The sequence below is a fragment of the Salmo trutta genome, chromosome 14 (assembly GCF_901001165.1).
Source record: "Salmo trutta chromosome 14, fSalTru1.1, whole genome shotgun sequence".
Taxonomy (NCBI): domain Eukaryota; kingdom Metazoa; phylum Chordata; class Actinopteri; order Salmoniformes; family Salmonidae; genus Salmo; species Salmo trutta.
Window position 1 is genome coordinate 78,312,479 of NC_042970.1, and position 25,553 is coordinate 78,338,031.

The 25,553-nt window shown below is 40.5% G+C and overlaps 2 protein-coding genes across 2 annotated transcripts; both read right to left on the reverse strand.

Annotated features, from left to right (window-relative positions):
• Positions 1–8,471: 8,471 nt before the first annotated feature.
• On the reverse strand, positions 8,472–9,706 carry LOC115147496 (basigin-like). The gene is made up of 5 exons (XM_029689746.1): positions 9,458–9,706; positions 9,068–9,155; positions 8,940–8,979; positions 8,730–8,810; positions 8,472–8,548 (listed from the first exon to the last, which is right to left on the reverse strand). The coding sequence occupies exons 1-5, from the start codon at positions 9,672–9,674 to the stop codon at positions 8,480–8,482; spliced, it is 495 nt and encodes a 164-aa protein (XP_029545606.1). The 5' UTR covers positions 9,675–9,706; the 3' UTR covers positions 8,472–8,479.
• A 515-nt stretch (positions 9,707–10,221) lies between these two features.
• On the reverse strand, positions 10,222–24,494 carry LOC115147890 (uncharacterized). The gene is made up of 6 exons (XM_029690150.1): positions 24,376–24,494; positions 21,319–21,373; positions 21,129–21,204; positions 15,266–15,613; positions 14,574–14,786; positions 10,222–10,636 (listed from the first exon to the last, which is right to left on the reverse strand). Exons 1-6 carry the CDS (start codon positions 24,492–24,494, stop codon positions 10,275–10,277), a joined length of 1,173 nt encoding a protein of 390 aa, XP_029546010.1. The 3' UTR covers positions 10,222–10,274.
• Positions 24,495–25,553: the final 1,059 nt, after the last annotated feature.

Genomic DNA, 25,553 nt, shown 5'->3' on the forward strand with positions numbered 1-25,553 from the left:
AAATAATTGTTATGCTTTTTGTGAACGTTTATCGTGAGTAATTTAGCAAACTGTTAGTAAATTCCCCGGAAGTTTGCGGGGGTTATGCTAGTTCTGAACGTCACATGCTAATGTAAAAATCTTTTTTTTATATATAAATATGAACTTGATTGAACAGACATGCATGTATTGTATAACACAATGTCCTAGGTGTGTCATCTGATGAAGATCATAAAAGGTTAGTGCTGCATTTAGCTGTGGTTTGGGTTTATGTGACATGATATGCTAGCTTGAAAAATGGGTGTCTGATTATTTCTGGCTGGGCACTCTGCTGACATAATCTAATGTTTTGCTTTCGTTGTAAAGCCTTTTTGAAATCGGACAGTGGGGTTAGATTAACGAGATTCTTGTCTTTAAATAGCTGTAAAATAGTCATATGTTTGAGAAATTGAAGTAATAGTATTTCTAACGATTCAAAAATCGCGCCACTGGATTTCAGTGGCTGTTACGTAGGTGGGACGAGTTCGTCCCACATGCGCCAGAGAGGTTAAAATGGTGTAAAATAGTCATATGTTTGAGAAATTGAAGTTATAGCATTTTTGAGGTATTTGAATAACGCGCCACAGGATTCCACTGGCTGTTACGTAGTTGGGACGATTTCGTCCCGCCGACCCTAGAGAGGTTAACCTGTCTGGGGTATGTGGGACGATTTCGTCCCACCTACGTAACAGCTACTGATATTCCAGTGGCGCGATTTTTGAATCGTTAGAAATACTATTACTTCAATTTCTCAAACATATGACTATTTTACAGCTATTTAAAGACAAGAATCTCGTTAATCTAACCCCACTGTCCGATTTCAAAAAGGCTTTACAACGAAAGCAAAACATTAGATTATGTCAGCAGAATGCCCAGCCAGAAAAAATCAGACAGCCATTTTTCAAGCTAGCATATCATGTCACATAAACCCAAACCACAGCTAAATGCAGCACTAACCTTTGATGATCTTCATCAGATGACACACCTAGGACATTGTGTTATACAATACATGCATGTCTGTTCAATCAAGTTCATATTTATATCAAAAAACAGCTTTTTGCATTAGCATGTGACGTTCAGAAAACGCATAACCCCCGGCAAACTTCCGTTGAATTTACTAACAGTTTGCTAAATTACTCACGATAAACGTTCACAAAAAGCATAACAATTATTTTAAGAATTATAGATACATTACTCCTCTATGCACTCGATATGTCCGATTTTAAAATAGCTTTTCGGATGAAGCACATTTTGCAATAATCTAAGTACATAGCCCGGCATTACAGGGCTAGCTATTTAGATACCCACCCAGGTCAGCATCCACCAAAATCACATTTCCTATAAGAAAAATGTTCTTACCTTGCTTGTTCTTCATCAGAATACACTGCCAGGACTTCTACTTCAATAACAAATGTTGGTTTGGTCCCAAATAATCCATCGTTATATCCAAACAGCGACGTTTTGTTCGTGAGTTCTAGAATGCTTCTTCCCGGTTTCGCGCATGGCGCATTGGCGTGTCAAAAATTTCTAAATATTCCATTACCGTACTTCGAAGCATGTCAACCGCTGTTTAAAACCAATTTTTATGCCATTTATGTCGTAGAGAAGTGATAATATTCCGACCGGGAGTATGCATTGAGCCTAAACAGCCGAATAAAATTTATCCTCAGAAGCGACTCATGCACGCGCATCATTCAAAGGTCCTCGGAGCATCCACTTACAAAAGGCGATAATATGTTTCAACCTGAGGCTCCCTCGTCAACCTTCAGTTATTTCGCGGGCTCTGAGAGCCTATTGGAGCCCTGGGAATTGTCACGTTACAGCTAAGATCCTTACTTTTCAATAAAAAGATGCAAGACGCACGACTCCTTGTCAGACAGGGTACTTCCTGCTTGAAACCTTGTCAGGTTTTTGCCTGCCATAGGAGTTCTGTTATACTCACAGACACCATTCAAACAGTTTTAGAAAATTCAGAGTGTTTTCTATCCAAACCTGAACAATAATATGCATATTCTAGCTTCTGAGTTGGTGTAGGAGGCAGTTAAAAATGGGAACATATTTTTCCAAAATTCTCAATACTGCCCCCTAGCCCAGACAGGTTAACAGCATACTCATTCATGGATGGACGTGTCTCCTGTCGGATGCCATGGTTGCCCTTAGTTTGAAGATGTAATGCACTTGCCGTGCGGTAGCAGAGAAAACAGACTATGACTTGGGTGACTGGAGTCTCTGACAATTTTATGGGCTTTACTCTGACACCGCCTATTATATAGGTCCTGGATTGCAGGAAGCTTGGTCCCAGTCATGTACTGGGCCGTACGCACTACCCTATGTAGCCCCTTATGGTCAAATGCCGAGCAGTTGCCATACCAGGCTGTGATGCAACCGGTCAGGATGCTTTAGTCAGGATTACCGCATTAGACAGGATTACCTACACATACTGATCAGCTCAAATAGACAGAAGAGGGCTATACGGCAGACCAATCCAAACTCATCTCTCTGCATGTCCAGCCGACTCATTATCTCAGCCAATCATGGCTAGCGGGAAGGTTGCTGGCTTTTTCTGTGGCTAAACCATATAGGCAGGTAATTTAACCATTTTATTCGTATTTACAGTTGGCATACAAGTTTGTTATTAAGGCACATGAAACTTCACATGTTCGAGAAGGCATTTCTGCCACAAAATGCATTTTGAATAAAAAAGTTTACGTTCAAATGGCTCTCCTGTCACCCGCGACACAGGTCTAGTTTCCTGAAATGGGTCACATATAGTCTAACCTGTTTAGGATAGGGGGCAGTATTTTCACGGCCGGATGAAGAAACGCACCCGATTTAAACTGGTTACTACTCTTGCCCAGAAACTAGAATATGCATGTTATTAGTAGAATTGGATAGAAAACACTCTGATGTTTCTAAAACTGTTTGAATGGTGTCTGTGAGTATAACAGAACTCATATGGCAGGCAAAAACCTGAGAAAATTCCAAGCAGGAGGTGGCCTGTCTGAGAATTGTAGTTCTTCTATTGATTCTCTATCAAAACTACAGTATCTGTGGGGTTACGTTGCATTTTCTAAGGCTTCCATTGGCTGTCTAAAGCCTTCAGAAAGCGGATTGAGCCGTCTCCTGTCTCTGGGCAGAGTATAGTAGCTCAGTCAATCAGTGGTCTGCCTGGGGACAAAGAGATTGGATATGCACGTTCACACGAGTACGCTGTTTTCTCTTTTCCTCCTTGAATGAATACACTATTGTCCGGTTGGAATATTATCGCTATTTTACGAGAAAAATACCATAAAAATTAATTTTAAACAGCGTTTGACATGCTTCTAAGTACGGTAATGGAACATTTTGACTTTTTTGTCTCGAAATGCGCTCGCGCGTTACCCTTTGGATAGTGACCAGAACGCACGAACAAAACAGAGGTATTTGGACATAACTATGCATTATTTGGAACAAAAACAACATTTCTTGTGGAAGTAGCAGTCCTGGGAGTGCATTCTGACGAAGATCAGCAAAGGTAATACAATATTTCTAACACTAATTCTGAGTTTAGTTTGCCCCGAACTTGGTGGGTGTCAAAATAGCTAGCCGTGATGGCTGAGCTATGTACTCAATATTGAAAAATGTGCTTTCGCCGAAAAAAGCTATTTTAAAATCTGACATATCGATTGCATAAAGGAGTTCTGTATCTATAATTCTTAAAATAATTGTTATGTATTTTGTCAACGTTTATGATGAGTAATTTTGTAAATTCACCGGAAGTTTTTTGTGGGAACACATGTTCTGAAAATCACACGCCAATGTAAAAAGCTGTTTTTGGATATAAATATGAACTTGATTGAACAAATCATACATGTATTGTATAAAATAATGTCCAAGGAGTGTCATCTGATGAAGATCATCAAAGGTTAGTCCTGCATTTAGCTGTGGTTTGGGTTTTTGTGACATATATGCTTGCTTCGAAAATGGCTGTGTGATTATTTTGGTCTATGTACTCTCAAAACATAATCTAATGTTTAGCTTTCGCTGTAAAGCCTTTTTGAAATCGGACAATGTGGTTACATCAAGGACAAGTGTATCTATAAAATGGTGTAAAATAGTGGTATGTTTGAGAAATTGAAATGATTGGATTTTTGAGGTTATTGTATTTTGCGCCACGCTGTTCCATTGGATATTGGCTAGCGGAATGCCTAGATGCAACAGGCTAATGTAGCGTGTTGTTCATATACTATTCTGTGAATGTAAAGTGGTAATGAAGAACATACAGTATAATGTCCATGTAAAGAACTCTGATATGGTTCAGGCTGTAGAGGTCTATGGATGACAGAATGGTGATGCTGGCAGTACATAGAAACAAGAAGTAGCCTACTGTAAGTGTGAATTCTGTGGTTGACACATTTTAAAAGTAGCCCAGTCAAGGCGTTAAGACATTAACATGCATAAACAACATGTCAGAAAATAGTTGCCTTTGAGGAGTAGGCCATACATTTCTTAGAGGCAAAATGTGACTAAATCCCATCACTCCTCATCAGCTGCTACTGAAGGTTCCAGTGTTGTTGAAGGCGCCGTGCACTACCAACTAAGTTACAGAGGACCATACTCGCATAGTCTAATGTTTCACAATGTGTCTCATGTTAGTACTACTCCTAAACACAACCCACCATCACTGTTGTTCATGTTAATACTACTCCTAAACACAACCCACCATCACTGTGTCTCATGTTAATACTACTCCTAAACACAACCCACCATCACTGTGTCTCATGTTAATACTACTCCTAAACACAACCCACCGTCACTGTGTCTCATGTTAATACTACTCCTAAACACAACCCACCATCACTGTGTCTCATGTTAATACTACTCCTAAACACAACCCACCATCACTGTGTCTCATGTTAATACTACTCCTAAACACAACCCACCATCACTGTGTCTCATGTTAATACTACTCCTAAACACAACCCACCATCACTGTGTCTCATGTTAAAACTACTCCTAAACAAAACCCACATACGCACACAAAAAAAACCATGCACATGAATAAACTGAACTAAACTAAACACATCAACACAGTCCAGGGCCGGTATTCAGAAAGTGTATCAGTGTAGGAGTGCTGTTCTAGAATCACTTTTGCCTTTTAGATCATAATTATTTGGATGAGGTCAATCTGATCCTAGATCAGCACTCATATTCTGATAAACTTTATGAATACTGGCCCTGATGTAACAACCAAACCACCAGCTCAAAACATAACAAGAAGTAAACGATACAGTAAGTCTTACCCTCAGATATATGATATATTTCAAGAAAAACATATGACAAACAATATTTCAAGATATTATCAAGAGTACTTACAGAGTGAAGTGAATGTGAGAGGTCTTGTACAGTGAGTCAACGCGTGGAAACAAGAAGTAGTCTACTGTAAGGGCTAGTAGAAGTAGGCGTAGCCGAAGTGTGAGTTCTGTGGGTGACACATTTTAAAAGTAGCCTAGCCTAGTCAGGATGTTAACATGTGTGAACAGCATGTCACTAAAGCGATGTTACTGTCTCTAAATAGATCATGGACAAAAGTCAGCATATTTGCATTTCTTTCTTTGAGGAGTGGGCCTACATTTTTAAAAGACCCATCATTCCCATCACTCGTCATCAGCTGCATCAATGTGCAACTGAAAGTTCCAGCACAAATGAAAGGTGAGTATGTTTGGCTCCAGTGGTCTAGACTAGACTGCTCCCTACTGGCATCTCAACATTACTGCAGACTACAGTCTTCAAATGTCTCTACTAGTCTAGGAAATCCCAGACCTAGTGAAACAGCAAGAACATTGTTAACATTGTGGGAGGCAACCTGTCTGCCTAGGGAGACTAATATATCCCAATCATATCCTCATTCACTTGGTTCAATGACAAAATAACAAACTGGCAATAAGGTGCCTGAGAGATCCCCATTCTCCACCCTTTCCCAAGTGTGCAAGTGCACACTTCCCATCATGGAATTGGTGTGAACACTGGCTGGCTTGAGTTTCCATCTTTGTTGGCTAAATCCTTGCTGTACAATTCTCAATACTGCCCCCTAGCCCCAACAGGCTAAGAGTGTGCTCCTAATCTCAGCTTGTTACCTGTATAAAAGACACCTGGGAGCCAGAAATCTTTCTGATTGAGAGGGGGTCAAATACTTATTTCCCTCATTAAAATGCAAATCAATTTATAACATTTCTGACATGGGTTTTTCTGGATTTTTTTGTTGTTATTCTGTCTCTCACTGTTCAAATAAACCTACCATTAAAATTATAGACTGATCATTTCTTTGTAAGTGGGCAAACATACAAAATCAGCAGGGGATCAAATACTTTTTTCCCCCACTGTAGGTGTCTGGTTAGACTGTAAACTCTCCTTCCAGACTCACATTAAATATCTCCAATCCAAAATTAAATCTAGAATCGGCTTCCTATTTCGCAAAAAAACATACCCTCATAAAACTGACCATCCTACCGATCCTCGACCTAGGCGATGTCATTTACAAAATAGCCTTCAACACTCTACTCAACAAATTTGATGCAGTCTATCACAGTGCCATCCCTTTTGTCACCAAAGCCCCATATACTACCCACCACTGCGACCTGTATGATCTTGATGGCTGGCCCTCGCTTCATACTCGTCGCCAAACCCACTGGCTCCAGGTCATCGACAAGTCTCTGCTAGGTAAAGCCCCACCTTATCTCAGCTCACTGGTCACCATAGCAGCACCCACCCGTAGCACGCGCTCCAGCAGGTATACCTCACTGGTCACCCCCAAAGCCAATTCTTCCTTTGGCCGCCTCTCCTTCAGGTCTCTGCTGCCAATGACTGGAACGAACTGCAAAAATCTCAGTAGCTGGAGACTCTTACCTCCCTCACTAGCTTTAAGCACCAGCTATCAGAGCAGCTCTCAGATCACTGCACCTGTACATAGCTTTATGTAATTGCTATATTGTAATTCCTTTGCCACCACGGCCTTTTTATTGCCTTACCTCTCTTATCCTACCTCATTTGCACATGCTGTATACAGATTTTTCTACTGTATTATTGATTCTATGTTTGTTTATTCCATGTGTAACTCTGTTGTTGTATGTGTCGAACTGCTTTGCTTTATCTTGGCCAGGTCGCAGTTGCAAATGAGAACTTGTTCTCAACTAGCCTACCTGGTTAAATAAAGGTGAAATAAAATTAAAAAATTAAAACTTCTATAAATTCAGCTTTTTAAGATTTTCAAGTTAACAGATAATAAAGAATAACAGACTAGGCTGTAATATTTCACGCAACATTTATTTGTATTTATTGTCTTAAACTTTGAGCTCATTTACAACAAAATGCATAATTTACACTGAATCACACTGTTTCGGAAGTACATAATCATGAATAATTTCATCATAAAACAAGCGTGATTATGATATTCCTTTTCATAAATGCCATGGCACAATAAATGTCTGACAGCAATACAAAGTACATCAATTAACACATCAGGAGCAACAAGGTCAGAGAGCGAAAAATATTAAAAGCTGTTTTCAATATTATCCATATTAGTTGCTGAGAAAAGTACATTATGTAATTCTTTTGGTGGGAAATGTCCCATTGTAAAAGAGTAAAAGTATAATCCATCCTATTTATCTTCAATATATACAATTAACATTACAAGGAAAAAACATTGGTGGTTCTCTTCTCTTCGGACCAGGTTCTGTTATGGTTCTCCACAGTCCAGGTTCTGTGGTGGTTCTCTTCAGTCCAGAATCTGTGTTGGTTCTCTTCAGTCCAGGTTCTGTGGTGGTTCTCTTCTCTTCGGACCAGGTTCTGTTATGGTTCTCCACAGTCCAGGTTCTGTGGTGGTTCTCTTCAGTCCAGGTTCTGTGTTGGTTCTCTTCAGTGCAGGTTCTGTGGTGGTTCTCTTCAGTCCAGAATCTGTGGTGGTTCTCTTCAGTCCAGGTTCTGTGGTGGTTCTCTTCAGTCCAGAATCTGTGGTGGTTCTCTTCAGTCCAGGTTCTGTGGTGGTTCTCTTCAGTCCAGAATCTGTGGTGGTTCTCTTCAGTCCAGGTTCTGTGTTGGTTCTCTTCAGTCCAGGTTCTGTGGTGGTTCTCTTCAGTCCAGGTTCTGTGTTGGTTCTCTTCAGTCCAGGTTCTGTGGTGGTTCTCTTCAGTCCAGAATCTGTGGTGGTTCTCTTCAGTCCAGGTTCTGTGGTGGTTCTCTTCAGTCCAGAATCTGTGGTGGTTCTCTTCAGTCCAGAATCTGTGGTGGTTCTCTTAATTTCTCATAATCGGAGAGCTCAGTATTTATCTGAGGGGATGTGTCACTGGGGAGTCCCCTCACATTCTGAACAAAGACACACTGAATGAGCACTTTATACACCACTTCATGAAGTGTTTATGGACACAAACACACACACACACACACACACACACACACACAAACACACACACCTACTGCCAGGGTGTCACTCTGGTGACCTGGTCTTCTTCTTCATAGCTGTGCACATGTCACTGTTAGGGTCAGGATGGACACTCTGTGGAGAGAACGAGAGAGTGAGAGAGAGGCAAAGAGAAAGAGAGAGTGTGAGAGGGAGGGAGGAAGGGATGGAGGAGAGAGAGAGAAATGCATGAGCACTTTGTGACACCACTCTCTATCATTTTCTCTAAACACATTCAAATACTGTATAAAACACAAACACATAATAAGAGACTTACTTCCAGAGTGTCGTAGTCAGGTGACCAGGTCTTCATGTTCAGACCTGTGTACGTGTCACTGTTAGGGTTCTGATGGACACTCTGTGTAGAGAGAGGGAAATAGAGAGAGAGAGAACATGGTAACAGTGAAAATAGTGTGAAAAAGACTATCGTGATATAGTAGATTCATGTCACCAGGTCTGGAGGTGGAGGTGTAACTGATATAATCACCTGTGTGTCTGTTGTGGCATCACTTCCTCCTGTGGATCTCCTGTAAAGAGGAACAGAGTGGGTTTCTACTGACCTCTAGTGGAGGTTAATATACATTTCATATTTAACCCTGGCTAGAAAATCCTCACCTCTTCAGAGTGCAGTAGATGGTGACTAGAAGAGCTCCAGCAGTCAGGACAGCCCCCACCACCACCACAGGAACCCAGGGAAACACTGCTGCAGTATCATGGGTTTAAGTGTTAAGAGGTTAGAACATATATCTGTTTGTAGTTGTTTTTATTAAGGATCCCCATTAGCAAAATGAAGACAGTAAAATTAAGGCAGTTATTCCATTTTTAAAAACATTACAATACATTCACTACAGATTGCACAACACATTAAGTATATGACCTTAGACCCCTACTCTACTACCACATATCTACAACACAAAACCCATGTGTACATGTGTTTATTGTGCGTATCTGTTAAAACAGTCATATCACAGAGCACCAGAAATAGACAGAACATGACATACTTACACATGACATTAATATGGACAGGGAAGGAAGTCTCTGTCCCTTTCATGTTGCTAGCGTCACAGTAATATTCTCCACTGTCCTCAGAGATGATGTTAGTGATGCTGTAACTCTGTCCTGATGCTTTTGGTGAGGTTACGTTCTTCTTGTACCAGGTGTATTTGTCCACAGGTGGGTTGGCATCACTGCTGCAGGTCAGAGTCACTGAACTGCCCTCCATTATTTCACCAGAGGGACTGACTGACACTGAGGTGTTCCTTGGACCATCTGGTGTAAAATACAGTGGATTTAAAAATAGTAAAAATGAGGTACTTTTCCACAAAATGACTTTTAGATTCACCCTCTTACTGAAGATGATCTATTAAAGTATCATGTGGAGCTAATATCTGTCACTACAATGTTAACATACCAAACTAAAGATTTAAACCCAATGTACTTACATCTGACAGTGAGAGTCTCTTCAGCAGAGGGGAGATCCTCATGGCCTTCTACAGCACAGGAGTATCTACCTGTATCCTCACTGCTGACTGAGAATAGGATATAGACAGGAGAGTAGGTGTTGCTGTTTGGTATAGGCTGTCCATTCTTATACCAGCTGTAGGCTTTGATGGGGTCCAGTGTACATTTGGTTCTACATGTCAGTGTGACTCCCTCCCCCTCTGACACAGATGTAGGATCCATCTCCAACACAACGTCTAGAATAAAAGGAAACAAATCATTATTATCCTCCTATATATGTCCTCTTATATTAATTACTAGATTTGTTTTTTTTCTGTCACATACCACCACGGTGTCTGTATGACTGCCCTTAATAAGGTAATTACAGTAATAGATGTGAGATGTGTGACAGATTACCTGTGACAGTCAGGAAGACAGGTGAGCCAGCATTCTTGTCTCCGGATGTTATCAATCTGAACCTGTACCCAGCAGAGTCACTCAATCTCAGGTCTGTGAGTCTCAGGGTACAGTCACTCTCATTATCCCCAAGGTACTCTATATGACCCTCATACCCTGGCACTGAGCTCAGATCTTCAGCATCCATACCAGACCATTTAGTAAACCAGAAAGCTTTTTTGATCTCATGATAACTGGGATATGTGTAAGAGCAGGATATGTCCACTGTTGACCCCTTCAAGGCACAGATACTCTGATGGTTGTAAGTCACACTCCAACACTTCTTACCTGAAATACAAGAAGACAACAGAACACCTTGCATAAATCTTTAATTACAATACCTACCAGTATACACTTATGTTCTTAATAAAGTAGGAAAATAATAATTACTGCTAAACTGTTTGTAAAACCATAATTATATGCTGTAAAAGTACCGAAGAAGTGACCAGCCCTTCAGCTTTGTAGTTTTTCAATGTTTGTAGTCTTCACTTTTTGAAAATGTAATGGGTGTTCTATGTGCAAAAACGTAGCGCAAAGGTCTTCATGAAAGGCATCTGGTAGAAGTAAATTCTCCCAGTGACATGAATATAATTGTATATATCTTGTGGTATCCCTGGAGGTCTACCCCGGGGGAGGGTAATGGAGGGGAGGTACGTGCTGCAACGTTGGCGCCCTCTGCTGGGAGTACACGGGCTGGGCACTCCGACACGGATGGCTAAAAGTGGAGGTAATTAGGTGAAAGTGCCAATGAGCCGTGGAGGCTACATAAAAGGAGCACTATGGCACACCGCAGGAGAGAACAGAGAGAGACTGACACAGAGCCAAAGCTGAGAAGAAGGACCGAGCCAAACCTACGTGATTTTCTTTGTTATGATTATTTTATGGCCTAGTAAAGTCGTGTTTGCTGACTAAAACCTCCCGGTCTCTGTGTTAAATCTAGACGTTCCGCTAGCGGAACGCCTCGCCAAATATGCAATGGAAGAACGTCGCGCAAAATACAAATACCTCAAATGCAGTAATTTCAATTTTTCAACCATACGACTATTTTACACCATTTGAAAGATAAGACTCTCGTTAATCCAACCACATTGTCCGATTTCAAAAAGGCTTTACAGCGAAAGCAAAACATTACATTATGTTAGGAGAGTACACAGCCAAAAATAATCACACACCCATTTTCAAAGCAAGCATATATGTCACAAAAACCCAAAACACAGCTAAATGCAGCACTAATCTTTGATGATCTTCATCAGATGACACTCCTAGGACATTATGTTATACAATACATGCATGTTTTGTTCAATCAAGTTCATATTTATATAAAAAACGAGCTTTTTATATTAGCATGTGATGTTCAGAACTAGCATTCCCACCCAAAACTTCCGGTGAATTGATTAAATTACTCATCATAAACGCTGATAAAATACAGAATTATTTTAAGAATTATAGATACAGAACTCCTTTATGCAATCGCTATGTCAGATTTTAAAATAGCTTTTCGGCGAAAGCACATTTTGCAGTATTCTGAGTACATAGCTCAGCTATCACAGGCTAGCTATTCAGACACCCGCCAACTTCGGGCTCACTAAACTCAGAATTACTATTAGAAAGATTGTATTACCTTTGCTGTTCTTCATCAGAATGCACTCCCAGGACTGCTACTTCCACAAGAAATGTTGTTTTTGTTCCAAATAATCCATAGTTATGTCCAAATATGCCCGTTTTGTTTGTGCGTTCAGGTCACTATCCAAAGGGTAACCCGCAAGCGCATTTCCAGACAAAAGAAATCTAAATGTTCCATTACCGTACTTAGAAGCATGTCAAACGCTGTTTAAAATCAATTTTTATGCAATTTTTCTCATAAAATAGCAATAATATTCATGTATTCATTCAAAAAGGAAGAGAAAAAATGGCGAGGTCTCGTGAACCTGCATCTCCAATCTCTCTGTCACCAGGCAGTCCACTGACAAACTGTGCTGCTGTTATCTGCCCAGAGACAGGAGACGCCTCAATCCGGTTTCTGAAGGCTTTAGAGAGCCAATGGAAGCCTTAGAAAGTGTCACGTAACAGCTCAGATACTGTAGTTTCGATAGACAAGCAACAGAAGGACTACAAATTTGCACAAAGGCCACTTCCTGCTTGGGATCTTCTCAGGTTCTTGCCTGCCATATGAGTTCTGTTATACTCACAGACACCATTCAAACAGTTTTAGAAACTTTAGAGTGTTTTCTATCCAAATCTACTAATAATATGCATATTCTCATTTCTGGGCAAGAGTAGTAACCAGTTTAACCTCTCTGGGCTAGGTGGGACGTTAGCGTCCCACTCTATTCAACAGCCTGTGGAATCGCGTGGCGCAAAATACAAATACCTCAAAAATGCTATAACTTCAATTTCTCAAACATATGACTATTTTACACAATTTTAAAGACAAGACTCTCGTTAATCTAACCACATTGTCCGATTTCAAAAAGGCTTTACAGCGAAAGCAAAACATTACATTATGTCAGGAGAGTACCTTGCCAAAAATAATCACACAGCCATTTTCAAAGCAAGCATATATGTCACAAAAACCAAAACCACAGCTAAATGCAGCACTAACCTTTGATGATCTTCATCAGATGACACTCCTAGGACATTATGTTATACAATACATGCATGTTTTGTTCAATCAAGTTCATATTTATATCAAAAACCAGCTTTTTACATTAGCATGTGATGTTCAGAACTAGCATACCCACCGCAAATTTCCGGTGAATTTACTAAATTACTCATGATAAACGTTGACAAAATACATAACAATTGTTTTAAGAATTATAGATACAGAACTCCTTTATGCAATCGCTATGTCAGATTTTAAAATAGCTTTTCGGCGAAAGCACATTTTGCAATATTCTGAGTAGATAGCTCGTCCATCACAGACTAGCTAATTTGACACCCACCAAGTTTGGGGCTTACTAAACTCAGAATTACTATTAGAAAAATTGGATTACCTTTGCTGTTCTTCATCAGAATGCACTCCCAGGACTTCTACTTCAACAACAAATGTTGTTTTGGTTCCAAATAATCCATAATTATATCCAAATACCTCCATTTTGTTCGTGCGTTCAGGTCACTATCCGAAGGGTAACGCGCGAGCGCATTTCGTGACAAAAAAATTCAAAATATTCCATTACCGTACTTAGAAGCATGTCAAACGCTGTTTAAAATCAATTTTTATGCTATTTTTCTCATATAATAGTCTGACACAGGGGTAGGGGCCATCTTGTCCCAAGAGCAGGAAGGCGAGGAGCACCCAATCATGGATGTCAGCAGAAAGCTCCTCCTGTGCGTTAAAATGTTCATTGTCGAGAAGGAGTGCCCCCCTGTAAAATGGGCACTGGACACCCTCAATTATTACCACCTCGGGAGGAAGTTCACCCTGATCACTGACCACGCCCCCTTGTGTGGATGGCAAGAGGTAAGGACACGAATGACCGTGTCAACCTGCTGGTTCCTGTCCTTACATCTGTTCTCTCTCTGTCATCCACAGGTCGGGGGCCCAGCATGGCAATGCGGACACACTCCAGAAGGGATGCAAACCTAGCCCTGAGCATGCCTCCGGTCAGGGCTGTGGGGGGGGGGGGGGGGGGGGGGGGTGGTATCCCGGGAGGTCTACCCTGGGGGGTGGTAATAGAGGGGAGGTACGTGCTGCAATGTTGGCTCCCTCTGCTGGGAGTACACGAGCTGGGCACACCGACACGGATGGCTCCCAAGTGGAGGTAATTAGGGGAAAGTGCCAACCAGCCGTGGAGGCTACAAAAAAGGAGCACTGTGGCACACCGCGGAAAAGCACTGGGAGAGACCGACACAAAGCCAAAGCTGAGAAGAAGGGCCAAGCCAAACCTACGTAATTTTCTTTATGTGTATTTTATGGCCTAGTAAAGTCGTGTTTGCTGACTAAAACCTCCTGGTCTCTGTGTTAATCTCTGCAAGCTCAACCCAACACCCCAAGGATTACCACAATCTTAAATGACCTCATTTTCAGGAATTTGATTATATAATCTTGAAGCCCACTCAACACAGCTTGGGAAAAGATAAGGAACTAAAGCAGAAGTGGATGTCACATTCACAGCAAATACAAATGATTGTCCCACAACTTGAGAACATTTTTGTATTTGAAAGCACTTAATTAACATTTGTATGAAATTTTGTATGAAATGTTGTTTACAAAGTCAACACTCACACACTGCAGGAGAGTGGAGATCCTCATGCCCTTTTACAGCACAGGAGTAACTGTCTGCATCACTAAAGTTGTCTGAATACAGGCTGGAAGTGTCCTCCTTTACTTTGTGTCCGTTCTTGTACCAGATGTAGGTGGGGTTGTCAGTCAGAGTACAGGTGGTGATACAGGTCAGTGTCTTATCCTGATGTCCACCAGTCACCTTCACCTGAAGACCTGGAGAAAAAACAATATCACTGTAAATCCCTTTATCACTGACTTCTCACTCTAATACAAAGATGGAAGAAATCCTATGTTATACAGACATAAATACAAAACTAAGACAATTTTCCTGAACTAAATGGAATTCAACAGTTTAACTATATAGAATGTAAATGTACCTGTGACAGACAGAGTGACTCCAGGATCACCAGTATATAGAATGTAAATGTACCTGTTACAGACAGAGTGACTCCAGGATCACCAGTATATAGAATGTTACTGTACCTGTGACAGACAGAGTGACTCCAGATCACCGGTATATAGAATGTTACTGTACCTGTGACAGACAGAGTGACTCCAGGATCACCAGTATATAGAATGTTACTGTACCTGTTACAGACAGAGACTCCAGGATCACCAGTATATAGAATGTAACTGTACCTGTAACAGACAGAGTGACTCCAGGATCACCAGTATATAGAATGTTACTGTACCTGTGACAGACAGAGTGACTCCAGGAGTGCCAGTATATTTCCATCTTCCTGTCTGATCTTTAAATCTGAACATGTACGTAGCTGAGTCTTTCTCCTCCAGGTCTCTGATTGTCAGGGTGTGTCCATTTACTTGATCCTTACGATACGTCACACGACCTTTGTAGTCTGGGTCATCACTCAGACTCACATAATTCTCCAGAGCATACTTATTAGTGAACCAGAAGGTAGTTGTGATTGTATAACCTCTGGGATATATGTAAGAGCAGGACAGCTCCACTGATGACCCCTTCAAGGTACAGATACTCTGAGTGGGGTAAGTCACACTCCAGCCATACTGACCCAGTACCACTGAAACACAGTCACACAACATAATGGTATCAGAATTAAGCCAAGGTCTATTGACTCACACTGACAGTAAAGTTTTTCCGTACTTTGTTGCCGTAGATGCTGAGTGTGAACGGAAACCAGAGATAAGCATCACTCAGTGAGGTGTGAAAGACAACTATTTAAAGTGAAGTGGAGACTCCTAACAGAAGACACCAGAATAACATTATGATTCTTATCTTTTGAGAAATGTCTGTAGATTGATAAACAGAGCAACTAAAAGATAAGAATGAGACCATACCTGCTACAGACCAGAGAAAGACCACCAACACACTTCCTGTTGTTCTCAAGGCCATTGTTGCATCTCCCACCCTGCAGTCTTAGAAACATAAACAACAACTCACTCTATAGCTGGTGAATAACTCCACCTGATACATTGAAGTAGAAACTGTAAATGGGGTACAGGGCCTCATTACTGAAAATGAACCAGGCTCATATTGTGTTGTGTTGTATTGTGCTATATGGTTGTCTTTGTGAATACTGTCTGTCTGTAAGTCTATTGCACTATGTATGTAATGTGTGTGACGTGTTGCATGTCTGTCTACATCTGTCTATTTAATCTGACATGAAGTATGATACACAAATACATTCTTAATGTATAAAATAGTCATCATCATTATCATCACCATTATAAACAACAACAATCAATCAATTATTGAACAGATGTGTAGTACTGCAAACACATATTTCTACATTGATTGTTCTGAAGTTGTTTTATTATCAGAACCCCAAATATAGGAGGATAAATGTTCAATCCTCTACGGTCCGTCAAGCTGTACAGCAGCCTAAAGACTGACCACCAGGTTCAATGACAGCTCCTATCCCCAAGCTTGCTAGCTACTTCCAGACACAAATGAGAGAACACCCCATTCTGTCCATTGTACTCGCCCAAGCAGTGCTGGTTAGACTGTTTTCATGCTGTCCAGAGCGTTGGTGATTGTAACTGTGCTGCTGGCAATAACTAAATTATAATATTTTGCCGATGATTACTGACAACGGCAATATTCAACGGACATTGAGCGTTTGTAAATTCTTCAGTTATTCTGCACTCTGGCACACTCAGACGAGAGGGCTCTAAAATCGGATCAGATGGCCAGACTGAATTTACGAACGCACCCAAATGGTTACTTGCATAGTGGAGTCTTTTGTTAAGATATGTAGCTAGCTAGCTAGGTAACCAATGGACCATAATCCCAACTCATGACTTTACTACCCTGCATGAATCTTCAGGTAGCTAACCAACCAGGTCCAATGTTAGCTAGCTAACATTCGGCTATAGCTGGCCAAGCAAATGTCTCTGAGATACAAATAAATAGATCATACACCTAAAGTTAGCTAGCGAGCCAGGTTCAATGTTAGCTAGCTAATATTATTTGATTTATTTTATTTCATCTTCATTTAATTAGGCAAGTCAGTTAACCTCTACGGGCTAAGGGGCAGCATTGAGAATTTTGGAAAAAATATGTGCCCATTTTTAACTGCCTCATACACCAACTCAGAAGCTAGAATATGCATATTATTGTTCAGGTTTGGATAGAAAACACCCTAAAGTTTCTAAAACTGTTTGAATGGTGTCTGTGAGTATAACAGAACTCCTATGGCAGGCAAAAACCTGAGAAGGTTTCATGCAGGAAGTACCCTGTCTGACAAGGTGTTGTTGTTCTTGCTTCTGTTTATTGAAGAGTCAGGATCTTAGCTGTAACGTGACAATTCCTAGGGCTCCAATAGGCTCTCAGAACCCGGGAAAAACCTGAACGATGATGAGGCAGCCTCAGGCTGAAACACAGAATTCCCTTTTCCAAGTGTCCCATCAGAGGACAATAGAATTAGGCGCGTGCGCGATTCGACCCCGTGGAGTATTTTCCTTCGGCTGTTTAGCTAATTGCAGATTCCCGGTCGGAATATTATCGCTTTTCTACGAGATAAATTACATAAAAATGGATTTTAAACAGCGGTTGACATGCTTCGAAGTACGGTAATGGAATATTTAGACATTTTTTGTCACGTTCTGAGCCATGCGCACGACTGTGATTTAGCATTCTGATAGTGTCTAGAACGCACGAACAAAACGCCGCTGTTTGGATATAACGATGGATTATTTGGGACCAAACCTACATTTGTTATTGAAGTAGAAGTCCTGGGAGTGCATTCTGACGAAGAACAGGACAGGTAAGACCCTTTTTCTTATAGGAAATGTGATTTTGGTGAAGGCTAAACTGGGTGGGTGTCTAAATAGCTAGCCCGTGATGGCTGGGCTATGTACTTAGAATATTGCAAAATGTGCTTCATCCGAAAAGCTATTTTAAAATCGGACATATCGAGTGCATAGAGGAGTAATGTATCTATAATTCTTAAAATAATTGTTATGCTTTTTGTGAACGTTTATCGTGAGTAATTTAGCAAATTGTTAGTAAATTCCCCGGAAGTTTGCGGGGGGTATGCTTTTTCTGAACGTCACATGCTAATGTAAAAAGCTGGTTTTTGATATAAATATGAACTTGATTGAACAGACATGCATGTATTGTATAACATAATGTCCTAGGTGTGTCATCTGATGAAGATCATAAAAGGTTAGTGCTGCATTTAGCTGTGGTTTGGGTTTTTGTGACATTATATGCTAGCTTGAAAAATGGGTGTCTGATTATTTCTGGCTGGGCACTCTCCTGACATAATCTAATGTTTTGCTTTCGTTGTAAAGCCTTTTTGAAATCGGACAGTGTGGTTAGATTAACGAGAGTCTTGTCTTTAAATAGCTGTAAAATAGTCATATGTTTGAGAAATTGAAGTAATAGTATTTCAAACGTTTTAAAAATCGCGCCACTGGATTCAACTGGCTGTTACGTAGGTGGGACGAATTCGTCCCGCCGGTCCCATAGAGGTTAAGAACAAATTCTTATTTTTCAATGACGACCTACCCCTTCCAAACCCTCCCCAGACCAATTGTGCGCTGCCCTATGGGGCCCCCGATCATAACCTGTTGTGATACAGCCTGGGATCGAACCAAGGTCTGTAGTGATGCCTCTAGCACTGAGATGCAGTGCCTTAGCCCCATCCTGTCAAAATTAAAAATGTGTAACATCTGAAATTGTAGCGAGCTAGATTATCTTACTACATCATTCATGGATGGACGTGTCTCTTGTCAGATGGCATGGTTGCCCTTAGTTTGAAGATTTAATCCGCTTACCGTGCGGTAGCAAAGAAAACAGTCCATGACTTGGGTGACTGGAGTCTCTGACAATTTTATGGGCTTTCCTCTGACACCACCTATTACATAGGTCCTGGATTGCAGGAAGTTTGGTCCCAGTGATGTACTGGGCCGTACGCACTACCCTATGTAGCCCCTTACTGTAAAATGCCATACCAGGCGGTGATGCAACCGGTCAGGATGTTCTAGACAGCATTACCACTTTAGACAGGATTACCTACACATACTGACCAGCTCAAATAGACAGAAGAGGGCTGTATGGCAGACCAATCCAAACTCATCTCTCGGCATGTCCAGCCCACTCATTATCTCAGCCAATCATGGCTAGTGGGAAGGTTGCTGGCATTTTCTGTGGCTAAACCAACTAGGCTAGTAATTTAACCATTTTATTCGTATTTACAGTTGGCATACAAGTTTGTTATTAAGGCACATGAAAGTTCATATGTTCCAGAGGCATTTCTGCCAAAACACTCATTTTGATAAAAAAAAATTACCTTCAAATGGCTCTCCTTTGAAGTAGTGACCCGCGCCACAGGTCTAGTTTCCTGAAATGGGTCACATATAGTCCAATGTAGCATGTTGTTCATATACTGTTCTGTGAATATAAAGTTCTAATGAAGTACATACAGTATAATGTCTGTATAAAGAACTCTGATATGGTTCAGGCTGTAGAGGTCTATGGATGACAGGAAGGTGATGCTGGCAGTACATAGAAACAAGAAGTAGCCTACTGTAAGTGTGAATTCTGTGGTTGACACATTTTAAAAGTAGCCCAGTCAAGGCGTTAAGACATTAACATGCATGAACAACATGTCAGAAAATAGTTGCCTTTGAGGAGTAGGCCATACATTTCTTAGAGGCAAAATGTGACTAAATCCCATCACTCCTCATCAGCTGCTACTGAAGGTTCCAGTGTTGTTGAAGGCGCCGTGCTCTACCAACTAAGTTACAGAGGACCATACTCGCATAGTCTAATGTTTCACAATGTGTCTCATGTTAGTACTACTCCTAAACACAACCCACCATCACTGTGTCTCATGTTAATACTACTCCTAAACACAACCCACCATCACTGTGTCTCATGTTAATACTACTCCTAAACACAACCCACCATCACTGTGTCTCATGTTAATACTACTCCTAAACACAACCCATCATCACTATGTCTCATGTTAATACTACTCCTAAACACAACCCACCGTCACTGTGTCTCATGTTAATACTACTCCTAAACACAACCCACCATCACTGTGTCTCATGTTAATACTACTCCTAAACACAACCCATCATCACTATGTCTCATGTTAATTCTACTCCTAAACACAACCCACCATCACTGTGTCTCATGTTAATACTACTCCTAAACATAACCCACCGTCACTGTGTCTCATGTTAATACTACTCCTAAACACAACCCACATATACACACACAAAAAAAACATGCACATGAATAAACTGAACTAAACTAAACACATCAACATAGTCCAGGGCCGGTATTCAGAAAGTGTATCAGAGTAGTATTGCTGTTCTAGGATCAGTTTAGCCTTTTAGATCATAATTATTTGGATGAGGTGAACCTGATCCTAGATCAGCACTCATATTCTGATACACTTTATGAATACTGACCCTGATGTAACAACCAAACCACCAGCTCGAAACATTACAAAAAGTAAAAGATACAGTACGTTTTACCCTCAAATATATGATATATTACAAGAAAAACATATGACATAAACAATATTTCAAGATATTATCAAGAGTACTTACAGAGTGAAGTGAAGGGGAAGGTCTTGTACAGTTAGTCAACTTACTGTCACTGCGTGGAAACAAGAAGTAGTCTACTGTAAGGGCTAGTAGAAGTAGGCGTAGCCGAAGTGTGAGTTCTGTGGGTGACACATTTTAAAAGTAGCCTAGCCTAGTCAGGATTTTAACATGTGTGAACAGCATGTCACTAAAGCGATGTTACTGTCTCTAAATAGAAAATGAACAAAAGTCAGCATACCGTAGTTGCATTGCTTTATTTGAGGAGTGGGCCTACATTTTTAAAAGACGTAAAATGTGACTCATTCCCATCACTCCTCATCAGCTGCATCAATGTGCAACTGAAAGTACCAGCACAAATGAAAGGTGAGTATGTTTGACTCCAGTGGTCTAGACTAGACTGCTCCCTACTGGCATCTCAACATTACTGCAGACTACAGACTTCAAATGTCTCTACTAGTCTAGGAAATCGATAGAATTTAACGCTGGCGTAGTGAACGTCATCCTGCTCGCCTGTGTCCACTACCTGTGCTGCAGTAGAGGTCATGGCCATGCCTGAGACGTTGTCATACACCGGACTAGAGTCTCCCTGATGGAGAGAGAGAACAGACAATTTCAATAGACCTGAGGACAGACAGCATGAAGAGTGGAAATGTCCCACAAAGCAATAAAAATGATCTTACATCTGTTTGAACAGACTCACCTGTCCGTTGTCTGCTGTGTGTCTTGTGTCAGAGGTGGATTTGGAGAATTTCTTCCTATTTTGTAAACAAATTAATGAATATATGAATAAATACTTAAGTTAATACAGTGGAATAATTTTTGAAAGACGCATTTTCACTCACCTGAACCACGAGTCCAGAGAGACAGAGGATAAGAACCAGAACAACCACTGTGACTCCTACAGCTGCAGTCATAACTGATGTTTGTGTCCCACCCTGATCTATTTCACCTGTTCCTGTGATCGTCTCCACCCCCTCTAGGTGTCGCTTATTTTCCCCAGTGTATTTATCCATGTGTTTCCTCTCTCTCTGTGCCAGTTCGTCTTGTATGTTTAAGTCAAGTCAACCAGCTTTTTTTCCCATACTCCTTTTGCTATTCTCCTTTTTGTAGTCCTCCTGGTTTTGACCCTTGCCTGTTTCTGGACTATATACCCGCCTGCCTGACCTTTCTGCCTGCCTTGAGCACGAGCCTGTCTGCCACTCTGTGCCTCCTGGACTCTGATCTGGTTTTGACCTTATTGCCCGTCCACGACCATTCTCTTGCCTACTCCTTTGGATTAATAAATATTTTAAGACTCCAATCATCTGCCTCCTGTGTCTGCATCTGGGTCTCGCCTTGTGTCATGATAGTTTATTTCCCTAACAGAGACAGTAATATAGATGATATGATTACATGTTATTATAAACTGAAAATGAATATATGGCAACACAGGACAATAATGTAATACTTGTATATAAACTCAGCAAAAAAAATAAACGTCCCTTTTTCAGGACCCAGTCTTTCAAAGAAAATTTGTAGAAATCCAAATAACTTCAAAGATCTTCATTGTAAAAGGTTTAAACACTGTTTCCCATTGTCACATCCTGACCAGCAGAGGGAGCAATTGGATTAGTTTTGGTCAGGATGTGGCAGAGTTTTTGTGTGTGTGAATGGTTGTGTTGGTGATTAGGACTCCCAATTGAAGGCAGGTGTGTTGAGTTGCCTTTGATTGGGAGTCCTATATAGGAGTGTGTGTTTTTCTTTGGGGTTGTGGGTAATTGTTTCTGTTCAGTGTGTTATGCTGTCAGTACTGTTGAGCTGTCGGTATTTTCTTGTTTTGTAGTGTACCAGTGATCTTTTTTTGAATTAAATGATGCTGAACACTAACTCTGCTGCATTTTGGTCCACTTCTTCTCTCCATGATGACAGTTGTGACACCCATGCTTGTTCAATGAACCATAAACAATGAATGAACATGCACCTGTGGAACGGTCGTTAAGACACTAACAGCTTACAGAAGGTAGGCAATTAAGGTCACAGTTATGAAAATGTATGACACTAAAGAGGCCTTTCTACTGACTCTGAAAAACACCAAAAGAAAGATGCCCAGGGTCCCTGCTCATCTGCGTGAACATGCCTAAGGCATGCTGCAAGGAGGCAAGCATCCCACCTAGCCCATAGAGGTTAATGCAGCTGGTGACCACACCAGATACTGACTGTTACTTTTGATTTTGACGCCCTCTTTGTTCAGGGACACATTATTCCCTTTATGTTCGTCACATGTCTGTGGAACTTGTTCAGTTTATGTCTCAGTTGTTGAATCTTAAGTTCATACAAATATTTACTTAAATATGTTAAGTTTGCTGGTAATAAACGCAGTAGACAGTGAGGACATTTCTTTTTTTGCTGAGATTATAAGCCTATGTAGAGTTATTTACCAAAGTGTAATAAGGCAAACTAGAAGAAGATTACCTTGAAACATAATTTCTTATTGAAAATATTTTTGTATTGAAGTATTGAAGATGTAACTTTACCTGCTACAATGATCATCAGAGCTGTAGAGTTCATAGATCCTCTTCCATTCTGGGCCTCACAGTAATATTCTCCTCTGTCCTCAGAGATTATGTTAGTGATGCTGTAACTCTGTCCTGATGCTTTTGGTGAGGTTACGTTCTTCTTGTACCAGGTGTATTTGTCCACAGGTGGGTTGGCATCAATGCTGCAGGTCAGAGTCACTGAACTGCCCTCCACTATTTCACCAGAGGGACTGACTGACACTGAGGTGTTCTTTGGGCTGTCTGGTGTAAAATACATTGTATTTAATTATAGCAACATTTGTGTTTACATTTTACAGGTGAGTTTGAAAAAATGTAATTCAGAGTAAAAGACAATCAGAAACCGAATCATTAAAAAGAATGACGACATTATGGTAATACAAATTCAGGGGAGCAGATGTTGCACCCGAAAATATTTATTGATAGATATATTTATATGGAAAACAATCTATTCTCAATTATCAAGATGATCACTATATCAAACTGGACGTCTAAACACCAGATGTACTTACATGTGACAGTGAGAGTCTCTTCAGCAGAGGGGAGATCCTCATGGCCTTCTACAACACAGGAGTATCTGCCTGTATCCTCACTGCTGACTGAGAATAGGATATAGACAGGAGAGTAGGTGTTGCTGTTTGGTATAGACTGTCCAGTCTTATACCAACTGTAGACTGTGATGGGGTCCAGTGTACATTTGGTTCTACATGTCAGTGTGACATTCTCCCTCTCTGACACAGATGTAGGATCCATTTTCAACACAACGTCTAGAGTAAAAGGAAACAAATCATTATTATCCTCCTATATATGTCCTCTTATGTGAAATACTAGATTTGTTTTTTTTGTTACTTAACACTACAGTGTCTGTATGACTGCCCTTTATTAAGGTAATTACGGTCATTAAATTGATATATTTATTCAGGATAGGCTACTCTGTAATAATTTCCACTGTTTTCCAGGAAGTCCTGGGTTCCATAGAATCAATAAAAACAGATTAAAATTCAACATTCTCATTAGCATACATACAAAAGCACAGCTAAAATCACAGTAGACACTGAAGCACACACATCATATGCATTAGCATTCATACAAAACCACACTCACATTACAGCTATCTAGATATGTGTCATAGACGTGAGATGAGTGACAGATTTCCTGTGACAGTCAGGGAGACAGGTGAGCCAACAAACTTTTCTCCAGATGTTATGAATCTGAACCTGTACCCAGCAGAGTCACTCAGTCTCAGGTCTGTGATTCTCAGGGTACAGTCACTCTTCTTATCCCCAAGGTACTCTATATGACCCTCATACCCTGGCACTGAGTTCAGATCTTCAGCATCCATACCGGACCATTCAGTAAACCTGAAAGTTGTTTTGATCTCATGATAACTGGGATATGTGTAAGAGCAGGATATGTCCACTGTTGACCCCTTCAAGACACAGATACTCTGATGGGTGTAAGTCACACTCCAACACTTCTGACCTGAAATACAAGAAGACAATTTAACACCTTATATACATCTGTAATTACAATATCTACCAGTATACACTGATGTTGTTTATAAAGTAGAATAAAATAGTTAATCAGTTTATAGTAGTGAAAACCATAATTATTTAATAATTATCAATATCCATTGAATAATTGATATTCGTCTCAAAACCTGAAAAAATTGTGTTTATATGAAATGTGTATCAAACAATGTCCACACACACTGCAGGAGAATGGAGTCCCTCACGGCCTTTTACAGCACAGGAGTAACTGTCTGCATCACTAAAGGAGTCTGAATACAGGCTGGAAGTGTCCTCCTTTACTTTGTGTCCGTTCTTGTACCAGATGTAGGTGGGGTTGTCAGTCAGAGTACAGGTGGTGATACAGGTCAGTGTCCAATTTCCTGCCTCTGTGCCAGGAGTCATATTGACCTGCAGGTCTGAATACAGGGTAAATGACAACAAGATAATGAACCTGTTTGGGATAGGGGGCAGTATTTTCACGGCCGGATAGAAAACGTACCCGATTTAATCTGGTTACTACTCCTGCCAAGAAACTATAATATGCATATAATTAGTAGATTTGGATAGAAAACACTCTAAAGTTTCTAAAACTGTGTGAATGGTGTCTGTGAGTATAAGAGAACACATATGGCTTTCATTGGCTCTCAGATATTATAAAATAAATAAAATAGTACTAAATGTCAAGACGATATCAGCGATTGCCCGGTACGGCTAAAAGTCGAATACTGAGCTGTTGGGTAGAAAAACATACAGTACAGAGAAATGTAGAAATAATAATGTTTGAAGTAAAAATATACTGGGAAAGAGAGAACAACTATAAAAACCTAGACACAGGGGTAATAACAAATTTGACAAGTGCAATAATTAGAGAGAAAACAATAACGTGGATA

What these genes read in the sequence shown, in the direction of transcription:
- LOC115147496 (XM_029689746.1), bottom strand. Translation starts at nt 9,674, where the DNA reads ATGGAGGGCAGTTCAGTGACTCTGACCTGCAGCAGTGATGCCAACCCA. An exon ending in TGTCCATATTAATGTCATGT is followed by an intron (nt 9,156 to 9,457) that starts GTAAGTATGTCA and finishes ATGATACTGCAG; the next exon opens with CAGTGTTTCCCTGGGTTCCT. An exon ending in ATGCCACAACAGACACACAG is followed by an intron (nt 8,811 to 8,939) that starts GTGATTATATCA and finishes CTCTCTACACAG; the next exon opens with AGTGTCCATCAGAACCCTAA.
- LOC115147890 (XM_029690150.1), bottom strand. Translation starts at nt 24,494, where the DNA reads ATGGATGCTGAAGATCTGAACTCAGTGCCAGGGTATGAGGGTCATATA. An exon ending in ACACAGCAGACAACGGACAG is followed by an intron (nt 21,205 to 21,318) that starts GTGAGTCTGTTC and finishes TCTCTCCATCAG; the next exon opens with GGAGACTCTAGTCCGGTGTA. An exon ending in AGTCACTCTGTCTGTCACAG is followed by an intron (nt 14,787 to 15,265) that starts GTACAGTAACAT and finishes TTTTTTCTCCAG; the next exon opens with GTCTTCAGGTGAAGGTGACT.